Raw genomic sequence first — 24,158 nt, 5'->3', positions numbered from 1 at the left:
CTTGTACTGCATGACTTTATGTATGTCTGTTACGTTTCTGTCTGCAATTATGTTGTCTGCGTGTCTGTTTGTCTGTCTGTATATCTATTACATATCTGTCTGTCCCTCTGTTGTGTAGCTGTCTGTATTTCTGTTATATGTTCGTACGTCTGGTGTGTGTCTGTTCGTCTGTTGTGTGTCTGTTCGTCTGTTGTGTGTCTGTACGTCTGTTGTGTGTCTGTTCGTCTGTTGTGTGTCTGTATAATGGTCTGTCTGTATATCTATTACATATATGTCTGTCCCTCTGTTGTGTGTCTGTTCGTCTGTTGTATGTCTGTTATATGTTCGTACGTCTGTTGTGTGTCTGTACGTCTGTTGTGTGTCTGTTCGTCTGTTGTGTGTCTGTACGTCTGCTGTGTGTCTGTTCGTCTGTTGTGTGTCTGTATGTTGGTCTGTCTGTATATCTATTACATATATGTCTGTCCCTCTGTTGTGTAGCTGTCTGTATGTCTGTTGTATATATGTTACAGTACTTATGCTTAGTATATGTCTGTACGTCTGTTAACGATTATATGTCTGTTACGTATACGTACGTCTGTTGCGTGTCGGTACGTCTGTTGTGTATATATGTTACAGTACTTATGCTTAGTATATGTATGTACGTCTGTTAACGATTGTACGTCTGTTACGTACCTGTCGTTATGTCCGTTAAGTGTTTGTACGTCTGGTGTGTATCTGTACGTCTGTTGTGTATCTGTACGTCTGGTGTGTAGATGTACGTCTGTTGTGTAGCTGTACGTCTGTTGTGTATCTGAAGACTTGTGAGTTGAAGGCCTTCGTACAATTCGCACAATTGCTGCGGTTTTAGGAAAAGAGGTTGTCATTTTTGGACAAAAAAATACACGTAGTCGAGCACAAATGAACGCGAAAAATTATATCTGCTCTGTGATTTTGTGGGGTAAGCATTGCATTAAAATATCAAGGCCGACTTAAGAAAATGCAGAACTTTAGGATTTGCAGTTTATACGAGTTATCTCCCGTCGACTAATGTGCTCTATTTCATTATGAACATTTTGCAGCAGTCCATGGACAATGTGTTTAGTTTCATATACATTCTCAAGTTGTCGAACCTTTGGATAAAAATGTACGCCAAAACCAGCCGCTAAACGCGCACGTGTACAGTCCCGGGCCAAATCAAAGGGCATAGTCTTTTTCATTTCATGCATTTCTACATTTCGTCAGTTTTGTCAGTGAATTCAACTGAAGTCAATTACAAAGCTACTGAAAGACAAATCTTCACCGTGAGCAGTTTTCAAGATTTGACAAATTATTCAACATTTTTGCTGTGCCATTTTGTTCTCTATCTTACCAAAATGTTAAAGCAAAAAATAAAGAAACTCGTTGCATGTCGGAAATGGTATTCTCGCAACACGTCGCTACGACGTCGACAGCACGACACCCCATCAACATATGTGTAAGAGACAAAAACTCGCACGACAATTTTAAACCGTTTAAAATCCCTTTAAATGAAATTTATTTGTACTATAAGACGGTGACATGTAATTTTGCGACATTTAAAACATATCAACATTGACGAAATCCGCCATGGTGACCTCGACCTCAACTGCCTCGGTTACAATTCGACCTCAGCGGCCTCGGTCACAACTCGACACTTAACAGTAATTGTCATCAAAACCATAATTCACTGTATTTAGTAGTCCATTTATATCACTTACAATGGATGTAAAATAATGTTGGATAATCAAACATAAAAATAAAAAAGTAAACTCATTCTCCAGTCCAATCGGCCTGTGTTTCGATGCTCGATTATTTTGGACGTGAATATATGTATTAGAGGAGGGGATAACGTATTATTGGTTGGATCAGAGACCTAAAGTAAGTTAATTTAGGTCTATGGTTGGATGATGAGGGGGCAAGCGTTTGTTCCTCCTTTCGAGGCTTTTATTATAAAAAAAACTGATATCTCTGCTGTGATAGGTCGTATTCTTGGACATTGAGAATCCCCCCTTCATAAGTTATGAATTACCAGTAAAAAAAATAAGAAAAACTTGTTCAACATAGAAAACCTTGGTTCAACTTTTTAATGAGAAATTCACATATAAAATTGAGGCGGGAAATCTTGAAATATATTTGGGTCAGACTTATTTTGGACATAAAAAGGTTGTTGCCCGGGAACCTATATATATATATGTCAACATCCCTGCATCTACCACTGTCATTCGCCATGTACGTATTGTGTTGTTGCCATGCAGGTAAAAAAAATCCACAGATATTGTGGTGTTTGGCAGTGGTTATAGCTAGGGATCTTTAAGGTAAATCCTTAGCACAAGATTCTCAACAGGGAAACATTACTGACGTCATGGATATCTATGTCCGTTCTTAAGTTAGGAAAATTTCCTTAATTTAAATAAAGATTTTCCTTTACTCCAGTTATTGCTGTTTTCCTATGGAAAATAAGTCAAGGAATGTCTAAATATGAAGTTTATGAAAACCACCGGCCTTCAGCTCGGGCATGGTAAAAAAAAAACTGCAACATATGCGTTGCTCCGAGACTGCATTTATGCTCGTTTTTCCACAAGCACTTTATCTGAATTTTTCAATAAAGAACTTGATAAATAAAAATAAATAAACCACTGTTGTAGGCAGGAAATGTCTACATACATCACTTTTAACCAGGTTTGTAAAATTATTTACACTGTACCTGCTATGAGCGCCCGCTGATTTTTGTCAATATATGATATTCTGTGCTTTATTTATTTAGATTTTTTATTTATCCGAATGTATGGTTTAAAAAAATACTATGCAGTAATTCAAAAGATTAATAATTAAATGAATATGTCGTTTGTACAATAACGCATATGCCAAATCGACCCAGCAATACATTGTCTAGCTGTTGCAATTCGAACTCGCCGACAGAACTGGAGATCGGAATCAGCTGCGTGTTTAAATTTACAATAGTCAACCTAAGCGTTCAACTAACGTAGAATTTTGAAAACCAGCATGGCTTCCGAGTTCACGATCAATAAGGCATACGCAGAAAAATACAACACTTGGAGAGCAAAAGAGGAATTACAAAGATGTAATCATTTTTCCCTATTTGATAAATATATTTGATTTGATTGTGTAGATAAAAGCGTAGAACAAAGAAGTTATTTATATGATCTTGCTTAAATATACGTCGTTCTGACATGAGATCTAATGCATATGCATTGGAACGCTAACTCCGACACGTTATCTGAAGTCGGAGGGAAAATTATCTGAGCTTAGATACATTTCATGATTAGTGCATATATGTAAATAGCCATGCCCGCTGTCAATTTTTATCTAAAATTACACATAAATTGTGCAACTAAACTGAAACAAATTGAATATAAACAGGTTGGGCACAACGGCGCATATGAGCACAGGGGCATGGGTCGCTTTACTTGTAATATTAAAAATAAATAGTATAGGAGACCCCTATTTTTTAATATTACAAGTAAAGCGATCCATGCCCCTGTGCATATGAGTAATAATACTGCATTTGGGTAACAAACTTCAGTTATTCATTTTAGTAACAATTTTATTATCGAAATGGGGAATAATGTGAAATGAAAACAAATAAAGTTCGTTTAAATATTGTGAACAAAACATGGCGCTATTCTCTCAACATAATGTCACCCGGCTTCCTCTCGACTTGGCTAGGGAGAAATTCTCGTTAGCTCATTCGGTAGAGGGTAAGTGTTGTAAGCAAGAGGTCCGACTCCTAGCGGGGGCATTGCAGAAATAAGGACCTCTGTTACAATAAGAATAAAAAAAAATACAATGAAGTACAATTGTGCACAAAATATGTAAATGACAAATTGTATCAACTCATTACTTATAGTGTGTTGTAGAGAAGCTATAAATAGCACACAGAAAAATATCATGCTCACCTGCAGTCACGTTTGCACTGGATGATCCCATTGACTACATACTGAAGTCATGGAGAGAACAAAGTCAGTGATATGGTTTGTCATTTTCACAAAAAGTTTGTCATCAGAATTGATAACATTTTTGTACAAATGTACTTCATTGTGTAATTGATTGAATTTAGTTGGAAGAATAATGCCATATTTTGCTGCATGTGTTTAAAAGAACACTGTGTTTTTATTTCACTTAACCCACCTTTCAGTAATAAAATTGTTACTGAAATTGGCAACTGTTATCCTAATGCAGGATTATTACGTACCCGTATGCATCGTTGTGCCCAACCTGTTAAGATGGCCACAAATAAAAGCTAATTTTAAGTTAACAGCTTCGATTTAGAGACAAAGATAGATGAAATAAAACTATTTTACATGAATATCAACACACTTTTTGTAACATATTTTCAGTGAAAGACAAATATGGTGACGTCGACATCAATAATGCAACAGACTCTTCAAGTTCATCAGAATCAGAAGATGAAAATGCAGAGGTAAAGTCATTAGTGTAAATAAAAAGGCTTCAAAAGTAAGATAATGAACAGGCAATTATTGTTTTTTGTCCTTTCATTATGACAAAAAACAATGCCAATACATAATCTGCTGATATCAGACAAAAATAAGAGGGTAAAGTTTAGATTGTTACTCATTTCAACTTGTCAGAAATTAATTATGCATGTGATGTTTCCCCATATGCCCTGGAATCTCCTGGTTTCCTGCTTCAAAACAGCAAATTCACATTTCTATTGTTTGTATGGAAATCTCCTGGCAATCATACCAAATTTCTTTTTTTTTGCACTGAGCTGAAGATACTGTTTAAATGTTGCAGGGAAATACATGTACACAATAGACTTTAGAGCTCTTAACAATAATGTACTTGATTGACGATTATCTGCTGGTTTTACGCCAAATTACATAATTTATCTTATCATAGAAACCTGTTTATTTAACTTTTCTTAACTGGTTACAAATAAATAGATTCATAATTCAAGTTGCATGACTTGTAAAACAACTCATATTTGTTGAATATTGATATGGGTATTGCTTTGGTTAATATCCCTGTCATAGATAACTTATATTTGAGGTTTAACAGATGATTTAATAACACATAAAGTTGTTATTATGGTAAAAAATTAGAAGTAATTAGTGTTAGTGGAAATAGTTGTTACACTATGAAAAGTGTCCCTATTCAAAAGTTCTCCCTATAGTATTAGAAATCCATTCTCCTTACACATCAAAACATATTTTTTCCTAAATTGTGGTCAGATGCGCGTACATATGACCATGCCAGTAATATAAATGATAACTTAATTATAAACCCAGCATTTTTCAGCCTTACTTTGTTTAAAATGTCTGCAAACATTTAACTAATTCACATGTTTACTGGTAATTTATTTATTAATTAGATCTGTTTTAATTCATACCTGATTTATAAGTTAACATATTGTTGTAAAATGTTTTGAAATTCTCCTTTTTAATTGGACATTTTCTAGATCAAGTCCTAAAGAATTCATTAAAATAAATGAGCACCATATCATTACAGGCTTTAACTGCTCAATTGGAAAAAGACTGGCTGAAAACATTGTCTGCATTGAAAAGTAAAGACCCCAAAATCTACAAGGAAGATGCTAAGTTCTTCCACAGTGAAGATGACGACGAGGAAGGAGATGATGGTAAGGGTCTGGTGTTGTAATAGGACAGTAAGGATTAGGTGTCATGATAGGGTGGTTATGAATCTGGACTGGTGACATGAAAGTGTGGATAAGGATCTGGACTGTTGCCATGACATTTGCTAAGGTCTGGTGACATGAGAGAGTGGTAAGGGCTTGGTGCCATGAGAGGTACGGTGGGAGGTTAAGGGGTTTGAACTAGTTCCATGACAAGGTGGTTAGGATCTGGACTGGTGTCATCAGAGGATATGGTATGGTCATTGTTGTTCCAGTGAAAAACCAGTAATTACTGGAAAGCATATCATGTAACTGATTTTTGTCTCGCCGTGACTAAGTAGCGTAAGCAAGACTAAGGTGTTGCTTTTCCTGCCATGGCGGCGTCGGTGGCGGCGTCAACATTAAGTTTTTCCATTAAACTTAGTTTCACTGATAGCATAAATGCTAGACCAACCAAACCTGGACCATAGATGTATCTTAGGTAGTACATCTCAACCCATGCATCAAATGCTGGATGCGACCTACTTTTTATGGTCCATTGACTTTGTCAGTATCTCCATCAACATTAAGTTTTTGCATTTAATTTAGTTTTTCTGATATGTGCATTGATGGTCAAAGCGGGGCACAGGCGAGACATATCAATCCAAATGGCTTGTAAAGTTTAAGATTCACAACCATTGATGTTGGTTTTACTCTATCATTTAGAACTTTTAAATATGCAAAAAATACCTTGGTAAGTACACAAATGTTAATATTCTTGTTTTTATATTTTAGAGGATTCAAAACCGAAGAAAAAGAAACAAAAACCAGTTTTCTTAAAAGATTATGAGAGAAAGCTGATAACAGAAAAAGATGGGTAAGTGTTCTCTTAGGTACAGTGTACCAGTACCTGAATTATTGGATAAACAATCTTACAGACTGTATTATTAATTTGTAGAAATACATTAAGTATAAATGGAATACAGTTTACTGCAAAGGTATCCCTTGAGAAATGATGTCAGATGTTTACATCTGACAATAATATTTAAAAAAAATATGTTTTGTTTGTTATACCGTCATTATATATGACCTTAGCTGCTGCTGGGGCGTTTAACCCCAAACAAACAAATTCTTAAGGATTAAAAATAATTTATTATAGGTTATAAAACATAAAAAAAGTTGTATTTAGATATATATCAGGAACATTTGGACACTGATATACTTTTCAAACTACAATGTACATAAAAATCAGGTGTGTAATAATACATGAGATGTATATTAAATACATCTAAGAATTTAATTTCAGAAAACTTCTGACAAGGTAGAATTAAAAATCTAGTCATGGCTCTACCGACTTATTTCTTAAAATATTGTCATCAAAGTTTATACAAAGATCAGGTATGAAAATGTTACGGATGTCACTTGCTATTTATTGGTCAGATATTGCTTATTTTCCACAAGTCAATTGTCATGACTCTGCTGGTTTTATTTCTAAACAGATTTTCTTCAAACTAGATTCAAATATCTGACAGTGTTAAAAATAAGTGACAGACGAGTTCATATTTCAGGGTCCCAAGATCAATGCTAAAGTCACAAAGTCATGTCATGATGCTAGATTTATCAAGTACATGTATGATATACCTTAAATGAATTGTTATTTCAGGGTGCAAATATCAAGCTGACTGTTACTATTGTCAGATAGAAACTTGTCATAAAATGAGATTCATTCTATTGGGCTGAGGGGCATTCCTGTCTTACAGAGTTAGTTTTAGAAATACTGATTTGCATCTCTGGATATGCATTGTAAGTGAGTTATCTAAATTGTTTTCATGTTTGCGTTCCTTAGACAAGTGACCAGTGACAGTGATGACAACTACCAGGATGATGAGCCTGATAGTAAACCAGGTTATTACAAAGAGCAGGAGGAAATCAGAGAAAGGTAAGACACTTATTCCAGGATTTCTATGTATGACTCCTTGATGTATATTAAGGCTGTGATTTATATATACCTCCAGGTATGTAGATTTCTGGATATCTAAGTCTTTAGTATGCAGACTCCCAAGTATAACTTCCTGATTTATAAGCCTGTATTATATAGATTTCTTGGTATCATCCTTTGATATGTAAGTCTTTAGTATGTAGACTCCCAAGTATAACTTCCTGATTTATAAGCCTGTATTATATAAATTTCTTGGTATCATCCTTTAATATGTAAGTCTTTAGTATGTAGACATCCAAGTATAACTTCCTGATTTATAAACCTGTATTATATAGATTTCTTGGTATCATCCTTTAATATGTAATTCTTTAGTATGTAGACCTCCAAGTGTAACTTCCTGATTTATAAGCCTGTATTATATAGATTTCTTGGTATCATCCTTTGATATGGAAGTCATTAGTATGTAGACCTCCCAGTATAACTTCCTGATTTATAAGCCTGTATTACCGGTATATAGATTTCTTGGTATCATCCTTTGATATGTAAGTCTTTAGTATGTAGACCTCCAAGTATAACTTCCTGATTTATAAGCCTGTATTATATAGATTTCTTGGTATCATCCTTTGATATGTAAGTATTTAGTAGGTAGACCTCCAGCTATAATTTCCTGATATTTAACACTGTATTGTATAGATTTCTAGGTATGTCTCTGATAAATTAACAATTGTGTGTACTCGTTACAAGGGAAATTTNGGTAGACCTCCAGCTATAATTTCCTGATATTTAACCCTGTGTTGTATAGATTTCTAGGTATATCTCTGATAAATTAACAATTGTGTGTACTCGTTACAAGGGAAATTTAGCGTTTGCTAATCATATGGTTCTCCCACTTTCATTTCCTAATTCTTATCATCAGTTAGCTGTTTCAAAATCCATTCACTTGAATTGGATGAGAAGAAAAGTGGCAGAATTTTATTAATGCGGGTCGGTCACTTTGTACTTTCAGTTTCAAAAGTGCTGGATTTGATTGTTCGGACGAGTCAAGTGACGATGAATTCCTCACTAAAAGAAAGAAGAGTAAACTACAGAAGGTATCGCTGACTTCCCTATTCCATTTAACCCGGTGATCACTATCATAAAACATGAAAAACAATTAGAATGTCAACCTGTTCATGTCACTTTTTTCAGGTCAATCATGGTATCAAAAATGTCCATGTCAACATTTCAGACCTTTATCACATAAAGGGACATACTCTCATGACAATGACAGATCAGATGTCAGAAAGTATGACTCGTTGTGCATCACATAATAGTTTGTGTTAACAGTTGTTATAGAGGGCAAAATATGAAATCATGATGTTACTGAATTAAGTTAATTACTCTGTGACTAATAGATCAGTCTGTCCTATGCAGGTATGGGGGTAGGGGGCATTATACCTTGGGGGTAGAATTGGGGTCAGGATTGAGGTTTTGCCAAGGTCCTTAGCCTAGATTCTACACCGGAAGGTAGAATTTCTCTATTCCCAATATCTGCATAAAGATGAAATAATTTCCCCCACACCTTACATAGGAATGCAGTAAAAATCAACAACAATAGCGAAAATGCAACATTAAATGTAGAAGATTTCTTGATAACATACAGAGTAATCAAGAACATATTTGAAAAAAAACCCCTAAAAGGTATGCTATTAAACTTGAAAATGAAAGCAGTTTGCAAACACATCACAGCCAGTTTGATTAATAATTGTATATTTTTTGTGAGGTGATGTCAGATGCGCAGTAGTTTTAGTATCCTTCCCCAACCCCTTGCTTCGGTCGATTTCAAAAAGATGCTTGACATGCTAGGTTAAAGAACATTAAATACTGCTGTAAGTTTGTCAGATTTCGATATTAAAAAATGTGTTTGATAGTTTTCTTGAAAGAGACTTGATGATTTAAAATGTCCATGTCATTATCTTTAAGAAATGATTTGCCATATTTTTGATACTACAATGTACAATTATAACAATATATATTACTTATAACAGACTAGGTCCACTGGACATAACAGTCACAGCAACTATACGTAGAATCAAGCTTGCTTTGCAGAATAAAACTTAACTTAGGATATGTGATCTGCTTTATAATATATATGTCCATTGCATGTAATTTATAACAAGTATTTGGTATTCAGGCTGAAGAGGAGGTGGACTATTTGAACTGGCTGAAAGGACAAAAGTCAAAATTAGCTGAAGACAAAGTTGGAGTAGAACTGGTATGTACGTAGGAGTGATGAGTGATTTGGTTGTTGGGCTGTAGTAAAATAGAACAAGACTGAGCAGGAAGTTTTTAAGATGTCATTCAAAAGCATAGAAATATAGTATTTCAATTTTAGGTCATGCTGTCGTTTGTCCGTCCGTCAACACTTTCGTCCAACAACTTCTTCTTCATAACCGCTGATTGGAATTTAACCAAATAAGACTGAAAGCATCCCTAGGTGGTGGGAATTCAAAACTGTACAAATGGAGTGGCTGAGAGACGGGGCAGAAAGGGGGTATTTGGCTGTATTGATTTAAGCTTCAAACTTCTCTGAAGCTAAGAGATGTATATCAGTATATCAACCATATTTGACTAGAAGTATTCTTAGGTGGTGGTGGATTCAAAATTGTAGAAATGGAAGGGCTAAACCCTCCTGCCCCATAACCAGAGAAGAAATCGCTTAAATCAATATGGCCAAATAACCCCTTTTTGCCCCCCACCCCCACCCCAGGTAATTTGGCCATATTGCAGGCAACACCCACCCTGTTCCCAGGACATTTACCAAAGTAGGGAGGGGGCTTATTTGCGAGAGGGGGCTTATTCACAGTAAAATACGGTAACTGACTTCTTCTCTGGTCCGGTTATAATATATATGAGAGAATGGCCATGGACAGGTTGAAAAGAATTACTGTTTACAGTCAATTAAAGTAAAATTTCAATGTTTTGTTAACTAACCAATACAGATATTGCTCTAGGCTTAGAAGCGTTGACATCAGTTTTACTAATTCACATGATATGAAATATATTTTTTCTCATTTGGCAGGAGTCATTGAAGGATTATTGGTCTAACCCAAATCTTGACTCTGGCGAGAAGTTTTTAAGGGACTACATTTTAAACAAGGGACATATTGACAAGGAGTCTGGAAGGTAATTAAGAGTTGGGCCTGTGCTTGTGAAATCTTTCTCATGTTTAAGCATTGATTCTGTGCTCAAACCAAGTGTCCTGTTACTCGCTTAAATCATGTGCCATAATGAAAAAATGTACTGTAAAGATTGTAAACGGTAATTGGCTTCTTGTCTGTCAAAAATACTTCCAAATGATTGACGAAATGTGAATTTCGTTTAATCTATCATCTGAATTCGAAGTAGAAATGGGGCTTGAGCACAGAATCTGAGTTTTAGCGTGAAAATGATGTCATGAATACGAGCCCTGATTTACTGAAACTGTGAGAGTTAAGCGTATGTTTTAAATCAAAAAGGTTTGAACGGTATGATTACTTTACTGGTCGTCAAACTTAACAGTTAATGATTGTATTATATCTATTGGCAGATTATACAGATAATATGATGATAAAAATCTCTTGTTTACATCAACTTGTTAGATTTGTGGTGCACCTAGACTGTATAAGTTATCTCTCCTGAAATGCTTTATAATGTTGACTTTTTTCTTGGAAAAGAATCCCGACATACAGTGAGGTTGTTGATGATGAGGATGAAGACTTTTCTGAGGAGGAGGGATTACTTGATCAGCAGGAAGAGTTTGAAAGGAAATACAACTTCAGATTCGAGGAGCCTGATCAGGAATTTGTAAGTAACAGCGTACAGGAAATTATCAATTACTTAGTACATTGATATGACTTCAAATATGCAAAGCACTTCAATTTCATTGAATACATTTAAAGCAATTGATAACATATACAGCTTGTGCCATTTTCCTTCGGCCTGATGTAAAAGAAATGATTTGGATGTCAGTATGACACAGATTACCGGTAGTGTGTCAGCCCATGCCACTGACTCTAAGGTCAGCGGTTAAGATCGAGTCATGTAGATGACAGAAAGTGATTTTGTGGTAATACCCTTTCAAGCCAGTTAAGGCAGATATGTATAATATGGCAGAGGTTGTTCACTTAAGAATGTCAAGTTATTTCATATATTTCATTGATTATCAGCTAATGGAATTTTAAACTTGTGCTCTTACCATATTACTTCAGGACTGAAATTATTCTGAAATATATACTTATAAAACTGTCGCATTGATTATTGTCTGCTGTCCACAGATAAAAAGTTACCCCAGGACTATCAAAGACACAGTCAGGCGGAAAGATAGTACCCGAGCGGAGAAACGGCAGGAGATTAAGGAGCGTAAGAAAACGGTATAACCTTGGACTTAATTGACTCATAACTTATACACAATGTACCTCCTACGTGTTGTCTTGTATACTGTATAAATAAATAAAACTGTAATTTTATTTATGAAACTAACACCTGACTTTTAGGATTGACACACACACACATATAATGTATCTAACCCTAATTAATGCACTACAGACTCTTTCTTTCCCATTAAATTGATTTTTCGTTATTTTGTGTGTGTGTGTGTTGATAAATCCCTTTTTATGATTCAATGATTCGTTACTAATTTGGCATAATCTCCATCATGATGGGGTAGGTCTGTAGCCAGTAGAAGTACAGTCTTCTTTTATTCTCTGTTGTTTCAAATCTAATTGAATGCTATTACACACATTACATTCAATATTATATAACACTTGCATGTTAATTTCCTAATAATAAACAATGTCATTCTGATTGATTTTGGACAGGAAAAAGATACAAGAAAGGAAGAAATAAAACAGCTAAAGAATTTGAAGAAGAAAGAAATCCAAGACAAGATTGAGAAGTTGAAGATGATCACAGGCAATCCTTCTTTAGGCTTCAATGACGATGATCTCAATGACGACTTTGATCCCAAAAAACACGACGAAATGATGAAGGTATATGTTGACTATGGTTGCAGAACCTAAACTCTGACAACATCCAAAGCTCAAAAAACATGTTGTCCTCTATAATGCTACCTGTGAACCTCTTTTGTAATGTTACAGGTTAAGTCTGCTCGTTAATGTTACAGGTAAAGTCTGCTCGTTAATGTTACAGGTAAAGTCTGCTCGTTAATTTTAGTTCATGTGAAGTTCTTCCCAATGTTTCTTGATGTGAAATTCTTTATGATAGTACTTTTTGACTAAAAAAATGTCTGCAATACTTGATTGGGACTCATCAAAACAGTATCTACAAAAATCTCTGCTGCAGTGACTACTTCCTTTAATAGTGTTTGTAAAAATCTCTGTTGCAGTGACTACTTCCTTTAATAGTGTTTGTGAATTTACAAAAAAACATAATGTAAAATACATTTCTACCTTTTAATATAAACAGCCTTACTTAATAATTACGTTAGCATAGACTATTAGACAATAACTTTATTGTTTGTTATGTTACTTTATCAACAATACACTTCATGCTTGATTGGTCTTCAGAAATACTTTGATGATGACTACTATGATGAGGAGGGAGCAGAGGACACCAAACCCGATGTTGGATTTGTTGACGAGGATTTAGAAACGGGTAGATAACACAAGGACTTACACACAGACATTTTACACACAGACATTTTACACAAGGGTTAACACACCGATTCAATACAAAGGTTACACACAAATGTTAAACAAGGACTTGCACACAGAAATTTTACACAAGGGTTAACACACAGATTCAACACAAGGGTTACACACAAATGTTAAACAAGGACTTGCACACAGATATCAAACTCGAGGGCTTACAAATATATAACACATGGCTTGCACGCGAGATATTTAACATGAGGATTTACACAAAAGTATTAAACATAAGGGATTACACATTCAATATAGGGGTGTTAACAGATATATAATACAAGGACTTAAAGATATATAACTTATGGCTTACATACAGATATTTAACCCAAAGATTTACACATTTATTTGATACAAGGGCTACACACATTTTATTAAACAATTTCTCATGGACAGTTGATGCAAAGATCTTCAGTTAGTGTAGTTAATGCAAAAACTTACACATATGTACACATTTAGTTACCATAAAAACTTACACACATGTACAAATTTAGTTACCATAAAAACTTACACACATGTACTAATTTAGTTACCATAAAAACTTACACACATGTACTAATTTAGTTACCATAAAAACTTACACACATGTACTAATTTAGTTACCATAAAAACTTACACACATGTACTAATTTAGTTACCATAAAAACTCACACACAGGTACAAATTTAGTTACCATAAAAACTTACACACATTTACAAATTTAGTTACCATAAAAACTCACACACATGTACAAATTTAGTTACCATAAAATCTTACACACATGTACTAATTTAGTTACCATAAAAACTTACACACATGTACAAATTTAGTTACCATAAAAACTTACACACATGTACTAATTTAGTTACCATAAAAACTTACACACATGTACAAATTTAGTTACCATAAAAACTTACACACAGGTAACAAGTTCTTACTTAAAGTTAACATTGAGACTTAATACAGAAAATTAGTTTGAAAAGGATTTACGGGCATATATTTAGCACAAGGATCTACAGGTCAACACAAGGACTTTCACACAGGTATCTCACACATGGATGCTTCAGTTTCAGTTTCTTTATTTCCGAGAGCCATCCGGCTCATGGGTTAAATGCCAAACAATTGCCTCATGTGATACATGTACAAGAGATTATTATACAAATTTAAACTGATTAAGTGGAGAGTAACCTTACAAAGTTCCGACTTTGAATTCTCTACGTTTTCTTGTGGCACAATTTAAATACTTTCCTCGATTACATATGATTCTTTTACATTATTAGTACTCAATAATTTCGTGAACTTAAAAACATTAGGACTTCTGTGATAAATCGCTTGATATATTTACATACCAGGTTTTGATATATTGGACATTTTAGGATGAAGTGAAATTCATCTTCTATTTCACCAGAAGCACAGCGAGTACATGATCTATTCTGTCGAACAACATTGTTCCGTCTACCCACTTCAATATNTAACAACATTGTTCTGTCTACCCACTTCAATATTTATATTATGAGACGACAATCTAAAACATGTAATAATTAAGGCGTTTGTACTTTGGTTCTATAGATTTACATAAGTAAAATTGAAAACAAAAATTATCAACAAGGTGCTGGTATATAAATAACCTTTAGATGACCTTGATACATTTGCTATCATATTCTGTCTACAATTATCTAAAATTCTGTGTTCTATAATCTTAAAAGCAACATTAACAGGTAAATTGTTTTCGAACATATATACCAAACCAAGGCTAGACAATTCATGCTTGATATTAACTATCCAGCCATCATTTACATTTACACATTCATCATAACATGATTTTGATATACAATTATCACTCTGTTTCACCTTAAGCTAGTATCTAAAAATCCTTAATTTGAAAAATCTATCGACAGGTAATTAACACAAAGATCCACACACAGGTAGTTAACAAAGAGAACTGTACACATGTCGTTAGCAAAGGGACTTACATACAGCTGCAGGTATATGGGCACACAGGTTTACACACAGGTCATGAACACAATTACACAGTTAACACAGGGATTTGCACACGAACAATCAAAGACAAAGGCTTAATGTACACACAGGCACAATGTAGTATAACACAAACACTTTAAGACAGTCCCTGTTCTTATATAAATTTGTAAAAAAAATCTTTCAAAGCTGCTAGTTATTAAAGAAATGCTTGATTCAGGTGTGCATGTATTGATTGAACTGCAAATAATTTTATTTTTAGGAGAGTGTTTAGTTGGTATGTACATGTATGTAGTCAGTAAGGAAATCGCTTGATCATTATAGAGACATGGGACACTTGGGAGGGAGGAACGGAGAATGACAATGGAGAGGGCGAGGAGGAGAATGATGGAGGCCCACATGTTGATGATGAGGACTTTAATGTGAGTTATTATCAAATAGGATGATGAGAGGTGGATACATAAAAATGTAGAGTTAAGGAGTTTGATGGCAATAAATGGGTTTAAAACTCTCTCAAGATCATAACAATCAAGTTCATACCTTAATTGATGTTTATTATAAATAACTGTGTAGCTATTGCTGTTTTCAGATTACTTCCTTCCCATTGGTATTCTGTATTAAGCACATCACTTACTTTAATAATCTAGTGGTACCAGCCCACACTGCTGTAGTGACATCACAATTGTTTGACACCAATATTAGAAATAAAGCCAACTGGTTATTTTTCATACCCCAACAGAGTTACATATGTAACTATGCCTTTCAAGAAGAGGGTAAGACATTCTGTTGATCTAAATCACATCTAAACCTGTCCCTATCCGTCTTTGTTTTCATCGCTTTTAGATGGATGCTGATTATGATCCCACCCAAGCAATCAGTAAGAAACAGAAAAAGAAGTCCAAGTTAACACAAGCTCTGAACAAGAGCAAACCTACGTTTGATCCAGGTTAGTAGTAATAACATGTAGTACATGTACACTGCTGGGTATTATACTTGATGTTCCTCTGAAGGTCTGCAATTCTTACAGAGCTGATATTTCATATTTAGCACCACTGGAGCATAGGCTAAGTGAATATCATTTGGTGAAGTTTGTTTCAACACTACATGGTATTTTCATAAGTTGTCCAGCGAATTAAAAACACATGATGTACCTAAAGTAGTTTAGGGATGGAAAAACCAGCTTAGAGGTAAGTTATAATAAAAGTCTGCTACACAAGGTGTTAATAGAACTGTAGAGCACATTACATTCGTGGATACACACTGCTTGCCATTTAAAAACCATTTCAGTGATACAAACTATTGTGATCTACCGGTACATTGGAACTCCAGTCAGTTAATTATTCATACATTTGCTGTAGTTATATTTACGGTTCCACTCTTGACTGTAAATGTCAGTACAATGGGAAAAATTATTATGCAGAAGCGCAAGTTGAAAGTGTTATAATTGTTCATGATGCATGTGTGCTGCGTGCTAAACCTTGATCTCCTGATAAACTATTTACAGAGTTACAGCCCTTTGCTCACTGTAAATAACATTGTGTTGTCAGCTACAATTGAAATATTTTGTATGAATGTACCTTGAAATCTGGGGTTTTGTGTTTCCTTAAAAAGAATTTTGATTCTATGATTTTTGCAAAAGTTATTGCCCTTTGTGCATTTCAGTATTTGATTTTTTGTCCGGAGATTTTCTCCTACATTTTTTATAGCATGTCAGCTAACCCCTCTTAGAATGATGTAGATCTTATTTCAATGCAAGAAAGTATATAACACTATATGGAATTTGACGGGCGTATATTGTTCCGCCCCGCGGTACTCTTGATAAAACTGTAGTTTATTTGGAGATGGAGAAATATTGGTTGTTTGCAATACTTTGTCTCGTTTTCTCTATATTCACAACTTAAAACCCCTGTGATAGAGATTTAAATACTGTGCATTTTATAAAACATAAAAAAGAGCAAATAAAACCAAAGTGAGTTTAGTGTTACACAGTGTATAAGCCTACTATAACTATGATTGACAGAGGAGAAGACGTTTGAGCAGTATCTAGACGATTACTACCAGTTGGACTGTGAGGACGTCATCGGAGACATGCCCTGTCGCTTTAAGTACAGACAGGTCACACCTAACGACTACGGGCTTGGTGTTGATGAGGTAGGTCATTACCTTTGACGAGGTAGGCAATTATCTGTGATGTGGTAGGCTAATAACTAAGAATACTTCTTGTTATTGGAGAGTGTTGCAAAATGAAATTTTGTGTGCAAGTACCTTTTTTAGAAGTTGTGAATCGAAACAGCCTACTGAAATGGGGTCTCCTGCCTCAGTATTTATGGAAATATGACTCTTTGTTCTTTTTTTCAAAAACGAAAGTTTGTCTGGAGTTGAGAGAGTAACAATTTCTCACAATACTATGCTAGGTAAATGTGACTGTTAATTTTTGAATTGTCACACTGGGTCAAGTGACCCAATCTTGCATCTTGTTTTGTCACTTCTAATGTTGTTACCCGGGGGTGCCAATGTCCTATTCATCAGCAGAATGACTAAATATCGTTATGACCTGGCTTCATATCACAAACACATTCGGTCTGCCTCAAGCCTTTGTTTGAGCTTTAATTTTTACTGTTGCTCCATGGAAAAGCTAAAAACTAACTTGAGACAAATTGTTTGATGGTGGAAGAGATCATGAAGGAATTTTAGCTTAAGTGTTGTAGAATTCATAATTTATGTCTTTCAGCCTGCTTAAGCTTCGCTTTTGTTTTGACAGATTCTAAAATGCAAGGACAAGGAGTTGAACAGTTGGGTTTCACTGAAGAAGATCAGTCAGTACACGTGAGTTTGTAAAATCCTTTATAAAATATGGTGGTAATTAAAAACAAAGTTCACCGTAATAATCATTAGAATGGTTAGGAAATATTGCAACTATATTATTTAAGTATAATAGTTATGGATTTTTTGAGTTATATTGCTACATTATGTACACTGTATAACACGCAATGTTTGTGGGCACTTTCTTTCATGGTTTGAAGCCATGTAGATCGTTTCGTGGTACAAACTTTCATGGATATCCCATATTAACAAACAGTAGACACGTATATCATTCAAATTTGATGTATTTATTTTCGTGGTTAAATAGCAACCACGAAAACCACGAATGTTTATCAACAACGAACACTTCATGTTATAATACAGTATTATGTATATGATAATTACCATCTTCACCAATTCCTTTCAGTCTCTTTTTAGGGCCATACTACTCTGGCCTATTTAACCTATGGTGACTGTGTTATCTATTTAGGACTGTTCAGTAGTCACTATGCTATTTGTGTTACACTGTTCAATGGTAACTGTTAAATCATTAGAAATAAGTTGTATTGGTGAATTTAATGCACCACATCATCATATGAAAAGAAATGTGGGACAAAATTGATGACGCTGAACCCTACCCTGGTGACACTGCTTAAAGTGATGACATGATTTTAACATTTCCTATTAATAATGTGTGTGCTGTCTTTCACTATTGGTAGGTAAAGACTATAAGACTCTTACCGTACACGTTTGAAAGATGAGATTATTTTTCCTGCGTAAACGTTGTTTGCAACTATGGGGTATGCTAAATCTAGCTGACGAATTCGTTTTCGACAAAAAAACTCGGGGAAAATTTATATTTTCAAAATGGTAGCCAGTCCAAATTCATTTTCATAGTTTCTGAGCTTATTCTGGTAGTTAGAATGAGAGAAGAATACTCCTTCATGCCCAAGGGTGTAGGATAGGGAAATTCCACCCTCAGGATTTTCAAATTTGGCAAAGCCCTCGGCAAAGCCTCGGGTTATACCAAATTTGTAAACCTCTCAGGTGGAATTTCCCTATCCTCCTCCCCTGGACATGAAAGAGTCTTATAATCTTTTCCCTAGCAATTTTAGGAATGTTCCTGTAAAGCATGGGATACTTATATATCTGTTTGATTGGCTACTGATGGCTGTTATATGATGCTCTGGTCACTGGTGGCTGTTATTTGTATGGGACTGTTAAGTTGTGGTCCGTGACCAGTCTAACTCTGAGGACGATAATATGTTATCTGTATATCATTACAGGACTGCAGAAGAGGAGGAAGAAGAAGTGAGGGTCTATCGTAATAAAGGAAAAAATCAGAAGAAAAAGTGTAACCTATTGACATCCCTACAGGAGTATAACAGGTATAGATACCTCTATATTGTAGAGAACATTTAATGGATCGATTATAATTACCGTAATAATTTAATGACTGCTGCAGATTATGTCGAATGCTTTGGTTCTCATAAAACAGTATGTCTAGTATTCATTTCACAAAAATTTACTTAATACTGGTAGTACTGCTGGCTGTATGTATCATATGATATTCATATTTGGAAGAATTTGCCTGCTTGCAATTGTTCAAAGATGAAAAGTGTGAAAATAAAACAGGCGAACAGTATCCATTTGACAGCAGTTCAAAGAGCAAAACGCATTGTGAAAATATTGAATTAATCCACAGCACAAATATAAAGTTATGGTTATAGTGGAAAACCACTTAAGATGAGGGATTCATAAGGGCAAAGGGGTGGGGGAGGGGTGCAGTACATCTCTGTCCCATATCAGGTCATTTGCTCTGAGAATACATGTAGTCTGAATTGTGATTTCATGGTTATAAAAAAATGACACCAAAGGGAGTTAAGCATAGAAAGCACTTTTAGTATTTTCAGATTTCAGTGAATCATTAATGTTGACGTTAGTAATGGGAGAAAGGTGTCAATGAATCTGTAGGTTTGTACAGGACAACTAAATTCTGAAAATCCTTCATCAACTGACAGAATCCCTAGCTAGTGACACGTTGATCATCTCTTAGAGCTTTAACCCTCATTGAGTTTTTATTAGATTTTCAATTTAGTTTCAAACTGCTTCTCCCTGGGGTGTGAGGACAAACATTTTGGACCAGAAGATTTTTGCTGCTAGTTGTCTTCCTGTTTTACGCTTGCTGTGATGAAGAGTGTGGTTCATTTGGGCCTGTTTAGAATCTTGTGAATGAATTGATACCAGCTATGGCAATGGGAAAGGTATTCCATTTCCTTGGCAAAATTACAAATATGGTCTGGTATGAATTTGTAACCAACCAATCACAAAGCAAGATATTGTTTTTCAAGGGGTATCTGCTGGGTTATATGCTAGGATAGATACATTCTGTTATCAGTCCAGATTGGGGTCAATGTTGTTGACAATTTGGGGTCCTACTCCCTTATCTTCACTGTTTGATATTTTTATCTTCTACAGGGAAGAGGAAGAGAAAACCTCAAAAGACATCAGTGAAGAAAAGAAAAAGAAGAAAAGACAGAAGAAAAAGAACAAGAAAGCAAAAGATTCTGCATCAAAAGTGTCAGTCATAGGAAACGCAAATTCTTTTGACGGGAAAAGAAAAGCTGAGGTAGACCAAACTCAGCCAAAAAAGAAGATAAAGCTGGAAACCAGCCCAGTTAAGCAAGATAAAAGCCAAGTAAAGCTGGAAAACAGCCCAGTGAAACTAGGTAAAAGCCAAGTAAAGCTGGAAAACAGCCCAGTGAAACTAGGTAAAAGCCAAGTAAAGCTGGAAAACAGCCCAGTGAAACTGAATAAAAGCCGAGTAAAGCTGGAAAACAGCCCAGTGAAGCGGGATAAAAGCCAGGTAAGGCTGGACAATAGCCCAGAGAAACTGGATAAAAGTCCACTGAAGCTTGATAGAGGCCTGATAGTTGACAATTCTGTAAAACAGAAAAAAGAAAAGACAAAAGTAAAATCAGGTGAAAAATTGAGTGATTCTGCATCTTTTAAAACTGAAAATGATTTAAAAGTCAACAATGTTTCATCAACGAAAAATGTAAGTTTTGATACTGAGTTGGTAAGGGTAACAGTTTGTGATAACTCAGAGGACAAGGAAAGTCCTGTGACCTCTGTCCAGACAAAGGAGACCTCTAGCAGTGCTCCAGCGACCAAAGCTGGTGACAGTGAGGCAGCTAGTGGTACAGGAGAGCAACAGAAAATGTCAAAAAGGAAGAGGAAAAACAGGAAGAAGAAACTGCAGAAAGGTGTGGGAAATGACACTGGTGACAAGCCTCCCGCTGAAAAACAGAAGACGAAAAAAATAAAAAATAAACTGAATATCAAGAAGCCAACAATGACTGATGAAAGACTACTGGCCTACGGTATTGACCCAAAAAAGTATAAATATATGCAACTCAAAAAATATGCTTACGAGGAATCCTAAGATAGAATCTATTACGTGTGAGTGTATGAGTGCACATGTGTGTGGGTGTGACCTTCAATAATTCTACAGAGGCTTTGTATGATGGGTGTGTGAGTGTGAATGTGAATTGAATTTTGATCCAGTTCCATTAGGTACATACAGAAGTGAAATGCACACATTTATTTGAAAGTTTTGTTTTATCATTGTTGTATATCGGGAAATGTTCTCTGCAGTTTAACTTTCACCTTGTTCGCCCTCCACCAATAAGGACAAATTCATCATGACAGCGACATATTAGTACCCAACATACACTTTATAGTAGTTTTCATTGGGTGAACATGGAGTTTACCAGTAAAGGGCAAATATACAGTGTTTCCATTCAAATTTTTGTTAATGTTTCTTGAAGGCAATGTTTTTACTTGGATAATTATTTGTACATGTGGTGATCTTCAGTAAGTAAGACCAGAGTCAGAGTTGGTATGTGCTATTGTTGAGTGGTCGGATGGAGTGTAGTGGATAGCACACTCCTTAAGACAGCCAGGGTTCAATTCACAGATCATACTTCAAAAAGTATTGGGTCACCTGACCTACGTAACCTTGTGAGTTTTTCATTTGGTCCTCTATGTTCCTCCCACATATGTAAATACCCTCTAGATCTGTGCATTTACATTTTTTCAAACAAGACTGATTAATATAAGTTGTAAAAACTTCTTTTCATTATTGTTATAAGATCAATTTAATAAATTTTTGATCGCAATTAAAATATGCTGTGTATATTTTTGTATATTTTTGTTACTTGTATTAATACCTAAAAGTATTATAGGATCATACCTTGCCCTTACATCAGGTATGCCATCACAGATTGTCTGAAGCCTCGCTATTTCACCTACGACCACCAAATTCCGTATTTGAATGTTGGAATGGCCAACCTTTGACTGTAATGATTGAAAGCAATTGTCCACAGCATTACTTCATAATATAGCTTTTTGGAGCGCTACACCTGGTAAAGGGGCACATCTAGATGGTGAATTGCCACTTTACTGAAAGTAGGTAACTGACCTTTATTTTACCCTTGACTGGTCAAGACTTATTTTGAACACAAATTTAATACTGTAACACCTTATAATTAACATCAAGCATTGTCTACAGGTACAATTTTGACATAGAGTGTTGCATAGTAAAAGTAGGTCACAACCTTTATTTGACATTTGAGCCCTGTTATGGAAAATATATATGACTTTCATGTTTACTAGTTATTACCATATCCCACGTTTTGGGAAACGTTTTCAGCAATGTTTATAGATAAAAGTTTCATTAGAAATACTGAAAACAATATAAATATGTATTGGTACACCAGTGATAATTCCCTAACAATTTATGTAAAAGAATAATGGTTGTTTATTGAACTTACCATATGACCAGTAACTGAAATATATAGTAGAGAATGATTTCAAACTTGATATATTAAACTTGTTATACTCAAGTTCCTTGTTTGTTCTTTTGGTGTTAGTTCGTTCATCATGTTTGTGGTAACAGGTAACACCATTTTGTTTCTCCAACGACTGCAGGACAAAATTTCTACCTTTGAAATATTCGGCAATGACCAAAACAGCTGTTGTAGATGGCTAGTGTTATAGTGGTCAATGTTTTGTTTACCGTTTTTGCAACATTATCAAAAGATGGGGCTCTGTGTTGTGTTGACTTCTGTCATTCATTTAGCATGTGCTGGAGGGACAGTAAAAAAAATATTTTTCTGCATGCTTTAAACACTTGTCTCCATAAAATTATAAATCCCAAGAATAGATTGAGTAAAACTATTTTAAATGGAAAAAAGATTCCAACGGTGTCCACGACTGAGAGCAGGTTTATGGATATTTTTTTTTTAAATTGCATGAAATCCTAAGATTTGTACGTCAGATGAATGGCAGAGAGAGTGTATGTTTTAAAGAATAAAATCATTGAACTTGTAATAAAGGCATTTCTTGTTGTTTGGACATTGTTTTGTCGGTTTTTCGGATCCAGACTTAACATTAAAAAAAATCACGTTGTTTCTAAATTGTGACATTTCAGTAGGTCATAGAGCCTATGACTGCGTGCACGTGAAACTCTGAAATGGCCTGTTTTAGGATGAAACGGAGATCATGTCTGCGGAAGGAAAATAAATTTTGCGTGAATATAAGAGGTTTTTAAAAGAAAAAGTTTCTTTCCAACGACATTAAATATACATATTTTGTACATAAACTAGAAATTTGGTTTTTGATGCAAGAAAGTTAGGTGGGATCGATTTTTAGTGTATGTCCAAATATAAGTAACAAATTCTCAGGTCCCTGTGCTTTGTATGCGTATGTATGGTTCTGAAATATATACTAGTACTCTTGGTTCTGGGTACATTACAAAACTAATGTCTTAGGAAACTATGACGAAACCATTTGTACCCAGTACACTGAATAGTTATAACCAGTGTAGCTTTGAGACATAATACCATAAATCTGGATTGCATTTATGATTATTATATTGTACATATTCCAACATAGTCCGCTAAAGCTGACCATAATTGCAGGCTCCCAAATTCTGATCGGTTGCCTGCAGTTTATGGTCCATAATTACAGGCGACCGATCAGAATTTTGGATCCTGCGATTCTAGTCAGTTTTAGCGGACTAATTCCAACAGTGCATAGCAATTCATGTTTTTCTACCACTGCCTGTTATCAGCTCTCTTGATACCCGTAGATGAAATAAACAGCAACAAACGCGTTTTTCCTTGCT

At 35.1% G+C, this 24,158-nt stretch overlaps 1 protein-coding gene across 1 annotated transcript; it reads left to right on the top strand.

Moving 5' to 3' along the window:
- The first annotated feature begins 2,975 nt into the window (after positions 1 to 2,975).
- On the top strand, positions 2,976 to 23,382 carry LOC110453811 (protein KRI1 homolog). Its single transcript, XM_021502978.1, has 18 exons — positions 2,976 to 3,079; positions 4,356 to 4,438; positions 5,488 to 5,617; positions 6,386 to 6,467; positions 7,437 to 7,529; positions 8,536 to 8,620; positions 9,703 to 9,783; positions 10,591 to 10,694; positions 11,225 to 11,354; positions 11,825 to 11,920; positions 12,368 to 12,538; positions 13,076 to 13,163; positions 15,491 to 15,588; positions 16,010 to 16,112; positions 17,187 to 17,317; positions 17,928 to 17,992; positions 19,255 to 19,356; positions 20,447 to 23,382. Exons 1-18 carry the CDS (start codon positions 3,001 to 3,003, stop codon positions 21,411 to 21,413), a joined length of 2,688 nt encoding a protein of 895 aa, XP_021358653.1. The 5' UTR covers positions 2,976 to 3,000; the 3' UTR covers positions 21,414 to 23,382.
- Positions 23,383 to 24,158: the final 776 nt, after the last annotated feature.

Source organism: Mizuhopecten yessoensis, unplaced genomic scaffold (genome assembly GCF_002113885.1).
Source record: "Mizuhopecten yessoensis strain PY_sf001 unplaced genomic scaffold, ASM211388v2 scaffold7513, whole genome shotgun sequence".
In the NCBI taxonomy this organism is placed as follows: domain Eukaryota; kingdom Metazoa; phylum Mollusca; class Bivalvia; order Pectinida; family Pectinidae; genus Mizuhopecten; species Mizuhopecten yessoensis.
The sequence above is the reverse complement of the archived record's forward strand: the minus strand, read 5'-3'. Positions and strand labels throughout refer to the sequence as shown.